The sequence below is a fragment of the Nelumbo nucifera genome, chromosome 1, assembly GCF_055504915.1.
Source record: "Nelumbo nucifera cultivar China Antique chromosome 1, China Antique-T2T, whole genome shotgun sequence".
NCBI classification, from domain to species: Eukaryota; Viridiplantae; Streptophyta; class Magnoliopsida; order Proteales; family Nelumbonaceae; genus Nelumbo; species Nelumbo nucifera.
This window is the reverse complement of record NC_142649.1, coordinates 134989636-134998345: the sequence shown is the minus strand read 5'-3', so window position 1 is coordinate 134998345 and position 8710 is coordinate 134989636. Positions and strand designations below refer to the sequence as shown.

Genomic DNA, 8710 nt, shown 5'->3' with positions numbered 1-8710 from the left:
GGTAAGTGCATTTACCCATGTTCTTTTATTTTTCATGTAAATAAGGCAATGACCATTTTAGCCATACAAATCCATTATTAAAAAGGGCTTTTTTGTCTCATTCAAGTGTTGGCAACTTTTCCCCTAGATGGGAAAGTTATTTACCCACATAGGAGATGGACATCACTTACCCGGGTAAGTGATACCTGAAGGGATGAGAGATCCATCATATGGATGGCCGAACCCTGTAGGTAGGTTGGGAAAAATTTCAAAATTTTCTCTCTCCCCATCTGGGAATCACATTCCTTGTTTTAGAAAATCTGCATTTTCAAGGATCAATCTTGAACCAAGAACCGAACCAGATCTGAAACCAAAAGGTAGGAGAGGATATACCTGATACAGGGTAGCAGTAACTCCCAATGAAAGTGTTCACGTCCAAAAAAATCTCCAAAGACTGCTCCCACTGAAGATGACACAGTGTAGGGTGGAGCAGAATCATCAGTGTTCTTCCCAAGAACCGAATCCTTCGGCAAGAATTTGATGGAGGTTGTGAGCATGACTTTAGATCAGCCTTTCTCCAAAGACTGATATCAAGAAACTTTCTTGATCGCTCCTACAAGAATGGAGATCGAACTAGCAATTGGCGGCAACTGGAGGAGAACACAGGGAGAAGATGGCGCAGTCACACTGATGTTGTCTTCTCTCTGTGTGATCTAAGATCTGATTGTTAGACAGTTTTGTATGCCCTTAGCTTCAATCAGAATGATGTACTTTATGAGTTTATTGTAAATGAATAAAAGTGCATATTTGATTCATGTTCCCTTGGTATGTTTCTATGTAATACCCTTAAACTGGACACTTAATGAGACTCGTGTTAGTTTAAAATGTTCACAACCAGTGGGTCGGTCTGGGGAGACCTATCCTGACAAGGCTGACACTGTGGTGCCACCAAGTCGGTTGGGGTGGCCTGTCTCAGCTGCCAGGGTGAGACCCTAGGCACATACAGTGTAGGATTAATTGAATCTTTGAACTGGACCAGATTTTCAGTATTGCCCTGGACCTTAGAGATTGATGGGCAAAACTGGAAAGTTACACCCGACCCCTAGACTCGATTATGATACTGCACTAGGTGTTGGATTGGGCTGTCTTTGATATACCATTCAGTGAGATCCTTAGCGGGGGTCAAAACTTGGGTATGTTGGGACTATTTGAGAATTCATCTGAGTGGGTGATCATAGTGACAGGATCAGCCCCTTTGTCGGACAAAGGTAATGATCGGGGATGCACTCTCACTGATGGAAACCAAGACTGCCGGCAACCGATTTCCACCGTTGAGATTTGTTTTGCAAAGTATATTTTATATGAGATATAAAGGTATATATATATTATGGTTTCTCAAATGTTTGCAAAATGTTTTAATTCCCAGGATCCATATAAGCAGAGAGTGCAACACTGTTCCTTGCAGCCGAGGGAGAGGTCCTCTCTTGTCAGGCAGTGTATGATCATTATGGGCTGAGAGGATAAGTGTAAGACCATTGAGGATAATACCTGATGGGCTAATCTTGCATCTGCCCACAGTCCCTGGGTGTTACAAGGTGGCTTGGCCCAGGGACCACTTAGGGTAAGTGTTGGGCCTATAGAGCCCATTCGATGGGTTTCAGGGGGTGCATGTCTTTAACAGTGTATTCGGCCAGGCCTTGTAACAAAGGCTGGGCCGAACCTATGTGGCTGATGTGTAGATCAATGCTTGGGTCCCACGCCATACAAGGAAGCCCAACTGGGCAGCAGTTAGGAAGGTTAAGTGAGCACATAATCTTAATGGGCCTAAAGCCCATTTTGAACTGGGCTATTCATTTAGTTAATTAAAGGGGCGAATTCTGAGATGGATTGGCAGATAGGATAGGGTCTTAATCCTATCCACTCAGAGAGTCCAGATCTGAATATGATTCAGATCTAGAAAACTCCTAATGAGATTAGGAGAAAGCTAATCTAATCTACAGATAAGATAAGGGTTTATCCCTATCACCTAAAGAGAAGTCTTATCCAAATATGATTTGGATAAGCTGCTCCTAATTGGATTAGGAGCTGATCTTTTAGGTTAACAAAAGAAGGGGGCGGTAGCCTAAGAGACACACACCAGATTTCCTTCAGTGCTGAAAACAAGAAGAGAGAATTCTGCACCCTGCGAATACTCTCTTGCCGCCTCCCTGTTCTTGCCGCCCTGTTTGCCAGTTCGATCTCCAGTTGTGGGAGAAGTCAAGATTGGATCTTGACATCAGTTCTTTGAGAAAGGATTGAAAGGAAGTTGTGCTCACGTACCATTCTACTGATTCTTGCGAAGGACAGAGTTCTTGGAGAAGAACACTGCTAATTCTGCTCCACCCTGCACTGCACCATCTTCAGTGGGAGCAGTTTTTGGATCCTTCCATGAGCGTGAACACCTTCGTTGGGAGATATTACTTCTCCGTATCAGGTATAATTCTCTCCTACTCCTTTTGGTTCAGATCTGGTTCAGTTTAAGGTTCAAGAATGATCCTTGAAAATATGATTTTCTAAATAGGGAATGTGATTCCCAGTTGAAGGGAGAGAAAAATTTTTGAAATTCGCCCCTTATTCCGCAATCTTTGGGCGTCCATGGGATGGATCTCTCATCCCTTCACTGATATCTGGGGTTTTGAGATGATCTGAATGGTTCGCCCCCTCCTCCTTTTATAGACTTAAGGAGATCAATTTCTAATCCCATTAGGAGTTTCCTGATTCAAATCCATATTTGAATCTATACTCTCTTTAAGTGATAAGGATAGATCCTTATCTTATTTGCAGATTAGATCAGCTCTCCTAATCTCATTAGGAGGTTTCCAGATCCAAATCTCTATTTGGATCTAGACTCTCTGAGTGGATAGGGATAACTCCCTATCCAATGTACTGATCCAAATCCCAGATCCACCCTTGTTTAACTAATCAAATTAGACCAATTCGAAATGGGCTTTAGGCCCAATAAGTCTATGTGCTCATTGACCTTCCAAACTGCTGCCCAGTTGGATTTCTTTGTATGGCATGGGACCCAAACATTGATCTACACATCAGCCACATGGGTTCAACCTAGTCTCTATTACAAGGCCTGGCCGAATTCACTGTTATAGGCAGTGAACCCCTGAGCCCATCACCATGGGATCTTAATTGGCCCAACACTTACACTAAGCGGTCCCTAGGCCAAGCCACCTTATAAAAACCCAGGGACTATGGGCAGATGCAAGATTAGCCCATCAGGTATTACCCTCAATGGTCTTATACTTAACCTCTCAGCCCATAATGATCAAACACTACCCGACAAGAGAGGACCTCTCCCTCGACTGTAAGGAACACTGTTGCACTCTCTACTCACATGGATCCCGGGAATTAAAACCTTTTGCAAACATTTAGAAACCATAATATATATGTATATCTTTATATAAATATATTTTGCAAAAACAAATTTCAATGATTGAAATCGGCTACCGGCAGTCTTGGTTTCCATCAGAGAGAGTGCATCCCCAATCATTACCTTTGTCCGACAAAGGGGCTGATCCTGTCACTATGATCACCCACTCAGATGAATTCTCAGACTATCCCAACATACCTAGGTTTTGACCCCCTCTAAGGATCTCACTGATTGGCATATCAAAGACAACCCAATCTGACACCTAGTGCAGTATCATAATTGAGTCTAGGGGTCAGGTGTAACTTTCCAGTTTTGCCCATCAATCTCCAAGGTCTAGGGCAATAGTGGAAATCTGGTCCAGTTCAGGGTTTCAAGTAAACCTACACTGCATGTACCTCCGGTCTCACCCTGGCAGCTGAGACAGGCTACCCCAACCATCTTGGCGGCACATCAGTGTCAGCCTTGGCAGGATAAATCTCCCCAGACTTATCCAACGACTGTGAACATTCTAAACTAACACAAGTGTCATTTGTGTCCAGTTTAAGGGTATTACATAGAAACACACCATAATAACATGAATGAAATATATACTTTATTCATTTACAATAAATGTCATAAAATACATCATTCTGATTGGAGTTAAGGGTATACACTGTCTAACAGTGATACCCAGGAAAATAAACTTTCCCTGGTCCCCACATAAATTTGAAAAAAGAACATGGGATTCTTGGTCAATGGGAACCAAAATCCCATTGACCAACTTTGCCCCCTCTCAGAATCCAAAAAAACAACGCCCCCTAAATAGACTAAAGCAATAAAGCACAAGCACATTGATGTGTGCGCATGCTACACATTATTTTTATTGCTTTATACATGGTTTTGATGATGAGTTTCAATGGTTTTTACCCTAATTGAGTAGAATTTTAGGAAAGTAGGAGTTTAGGACAGTCTAGGGTGAAGAGAGCGTGAAGACATGTTGATATGGCAGAAAGGGAAGCACTTCAGCCCATCAAGAAGAAAGGCCCAGCCAAAACCCTATGGGAGAACACTTCAGCCCACCAAGGAGAGCAGCCCAACAGAAGTTCAGCCCACCGAGGAGAGCAGCCCAACAGCAGTTCGGCCCACCAAGAATAGCAACCCAACTGCAGCCCTAAGGGAGGTTCCAAAAGGCGGATGACTTTAAAGAATTGAAAGAGGCTGAAAGAAAGAGTATAAAATAAAAGAAAAAAAGGAAATTAGGGTTTGGACCCTTGAAGACAAAATCAAAGAGAAGAAGTGCTAGAGAGGAGAGAAGGCTGCTAAATGCGAATTGAAGAGAAGATCGAAGATTGATGCAGAAGTCCTAGGTTGTCTTCTTCTTTGATTCTGCGAATTTGGTAACCTAGATTCAATTAGGGTTTCATGGTTTTTCTTTGTTGAATCTTTCTTTCCTTCTTTCTATTATGCGAACCATGATGGATTTTAATTATGATATGTAATTAATATTTTAAGCAGATCCGATTGATTGTGATTCATTCTTGGGATTTCTCGATTAGGGTTTTCGATTAATAGAGTAATCTTGAGCAAATTATTCTTGTTTCTTGGATTGCTTGAATTGCTTGAGAAAGGGTTTAGGTAATCAGATCAATTGATCAAGAAAATAGATTGAATGCATCTTAGAGATAATATGCATGATTCGTTTGGCATTCATTCAACTAGAATTAATTTCTGTCGAATTCCTTGTTCTTAATGCATCTATGGCAATTAAATTTCTGATAGAGATATAGGAATTGTTGCTCATAGATAGAGTGGGCTGTGCTCGAGAAAGGCTGCTCATACAATTAGGGTTTAGCCAACCCATGACTGAATTCACTTCGGTTGGATAGCTTAATGATTTATTTGCTAAACCGGTTCTGCTAGTTTTTGCATGCAGTAATTCTTCTCATCATTAAAGGTGGTCTGATCCGAGAATGCTTAGGGCAGTTTGCTAATTAGGAGCTAGGTTTTTCTTTGTTTAATCTTTCGGTTTATTAGATAACAAAAGGCTGATTTAGTACTAGTAGTTGTTGGATCAATCCCCATGGGAACGATACTCTACTCATCATTATATTACTTGATCGGCTAGTGCACTTGCTAGTGTCTTCTAAGCACATCAAGTTTTTGGCACCGCTGCTGGGGATTATCACAACAATATTAGGAACCATCTACTGTTGTTAATTTGATTTTGTGCAATATGTTCATGATATGTGTGTATTAGTATCTTTATGACTTTGACTTGTACAATTTATGACACGTAGAAGTGAAAAGGAGAGCATCACCTATGATCTAGAGATTGAACGAACTCTCCGTCATCGCATTAGAGCTTCTAGACAAGAGAGAGCTGAAAGTACAAAGATGGCCAAGCAAAGGACCATGATGGACTATGCCAAACCAACCCTCACCGGGGCAGCCTCGAGCATTGTGAGACCAACAATAGCTTCTAACAACTTCGAGATCAAACTAGTAATTATTCAGATGATTCAGAACACAGTTCAGTTCTGCAACTTAGCTAATGAAGATCCGAGCACTCACATCGCCAACTTCTTGGAGATATGTGACACATTCAAGCACAGCGGAGTTAGTGATGATGCGGTGAGGCTCAGATTATTTCCGTTCTCATTGAAGGACAAGACTAAGATTTGGCTGAACTCTCTACTAGCTGGATCGATCTCTACTTGGGATGAAATGGCCAACCGCTTCCTATCTAAGTATTTCCCTCCGTCCAAGACTGCAAAGATGCGGAATGATATCACCACCTTCTCTCAGCTGGACAGGGAGTCATTGTATGATGGGAGCGTTACAAGAAATTACTGAGGAAGGTCCCTCATCATGGACTTCCCGTGTGGCTCCAAGTTCAAACATTCTACAACGGATTGATTGAAGAAAATAAGACTATTATGGACGCTGCAACTGGAGGATCCATTAATAACAAGACCCCTAAAGTTGCCCATGCACTCATTGAGGAGATGGCTGCAAACAACTACCAGTGGCATTCCGAGAGAGCCCAAGTTAGGAGACAACCCGGTCTTCACAATGTAGACACCTATACAACACTATCTGCACAAATTGGCGCCCTCAGCAAGAAGATAGATGAAATGCAGTTGGCAGCCATGCATGTCCAAACCAGTCTGTGAATGGTGTGGGGGAGGTCATATTAGCACTGAATGTGAAGTTGGAAATCAGTTCATGCAGTCCCCCGAGCAAGTAGATTTTGTAGGGAATTTGCAAAGGCAGCAAGGTAATCAGTACCCTTGTGCATTCAACCTTGGATGGAGGAATCACCCCAATCTGTCTTGGTCAAATCAAAATGCGATGAAACCCTTCCATCAAAATTTCACTCAGCCAGAAAAGAAATCTAATCTAGAGGAGCTGATGACCAAGTTCATAGCCAGTGCGGAAACGAGATTTCAGAACCAAGAGGCATCGATCAAGAACTTGGAAACTCAAGTGGGGCAGTTGGCACAGATGATATCCTCTAGAGTCCAAGACGCTTTACCCAGCAATACCGAAGCAAATCCAAGAGAACAGGTGCAAGCCATTACCTTGAGGAGTGGTAAAGAGCTACAAGAGGTGGAGAAGAAGCAAAGGAAGGAGGTAAAATAGGCGCAGCCCTAGAAACCAAAAAGAAAGAGGAAGAGCAGTATGATTTTAAGAAGGAGACAAGTCAACAGTCGCAAGTACCATTTCCCAATTGGCTTAAGCGACACAAAATGGAAAAGGAATTCGGTAAGTTTCTTGAAATTTTCAAGAGTTTACATATTAACATTCCTTTTGCAGATGCCTTAGCCCAGATGCCGCACTATGCAAAGTTCTTAAAGGAAATCTTGGAGAACAAAAGGCAACTGGGAGACGTGGCTACAGTTGCACTGAATGAAGAATGCTCAGCAATCCTTCTCAACAAGTTGCCTCAGGAACTGAAAGATCCAGGGAGTTTCACTATTCCTTGCACTATAGGCAGTTTGAAAATTAACAAGGCTTTGTGTGATTTAGGAGCTAGTATAAATTTGATGCCCTATTCGGTTTTTAAGAAATTAGGGTTGGGTGAACCCCAACCCACTAGAGTTGCATTGCAATTAGCTGATAGGTCTATCAAGCATCCTAGGGGAATCATAGAAGATGTGCTTATTAAGGTTGATAAATTCATTTTTCCAGTAGATTTCATAGTGTTAGACATGCAAGAGGACATTGATGTCCCACTTATCCTGGGGCGACCCTTCCTAGTTACGGGAAAGGCAATGATTGATGTCCAACAAGGGCAACTCAGCCTTAGGATGCAAGATGAGGAAGTAATTTTTAAAATGTCTGATGCTATGAAACATGCACCTTCTAGTTATGATTCATGTTACATGATAGATGTTATTGATTATGCGGTTGGTGGCTGTTTTCAGGTTAACAGGTCGGCCGATCCCCTTGAGCTATGCATACAAGAAGGAGAAGCCGTAATGGAAGAAAACGAAGAGATGCAAAGCATGGTGGCGTACCTGAATGCCAATCCACAGTTTCAAGGGAAGGGGTTCATCAAGTTGGAGAGCTTGGACAAACCCTCGATGCCAAAAACCAATCCTTCAATCGAAGAGCTGCCCACCCTTGAGCTGAAGCAACTCCCACCGCATCTAGAGTATGCCTTCTTAGAAGCACCATCAGCCCTACCAGTGATCATATCAACAGCATTGACCCCTTTGCAGAAGGAAAAACTGTTGTGGGTGTTATAGGAACACAAGACAGCTCTGGCTTGGAAGATAGCAGACATCAAGGCTATTAACTCGTCCATATGCACTCACAAAATTCTGATGGAAGATGGAAGCAAGCCCTCGGTTCAGCCCCAAAGACACCTGAACCTGAACATGAAGGATGTGGTGAAGGCAGAAGTCATCAAGCTGTTAGACGTAGGTATCATTTATCCGATATCCAATAGCTCATGGGTGAGCCCCGTACAAGTAGTGCCGAAGAAAGGTGGCATGAATGTGGTATCGAATGCGAAGAATGAACTCATACCGAGTGGCGAGTGTGCATTGATTATAGAAAATTAATCGAAGCCACACACAAGGATCATTTCCCTCTACCCTTCATCGATCAAATGCTAGAAAGGCTAGCCGGACATGAGTTTTGTTGTTTCTTAGATGGGTACTCGGGCTATAATCAGATCCCGATTTCACCGGAAGATCAGGAGAAGACCACCTTCACATGTCCCTACGGTACCTTTGCTTACAGGAGGATGCCATTCGGTTTATGCAATGCTCCAGCTACATTCCAGAGGTGCATGATGGCAATATTTTCTGATATGGTTGAGAA

The 8710-nt window shown here is 42.5% G+C and overlaps 1 protein-coding gene across 1 annotated transcript; it reads left to right on the top strand.

The window, feature by feature from the left end:
- The first annotated feature begins 6730 nt into the window (after positions 1 to 6730).
- On the top strand, positions 6731 to 8130 carry LOC104612610 (uncharacterized). The gene is made up of 2 exons (XM_088898156.1): positions 6731 to 6971; positions 7196 to 8130. The coding sequence occupies exons 1-2, from the start codon at positions 6731 to 6733 to the stop codon at positions 8128 to 8130; spliced, it is 1176 nt and encodes a 391-aa protein (XP_088754282.1).
- Positions 8131 to 8710: the final 580 nt, after the last annotated feature.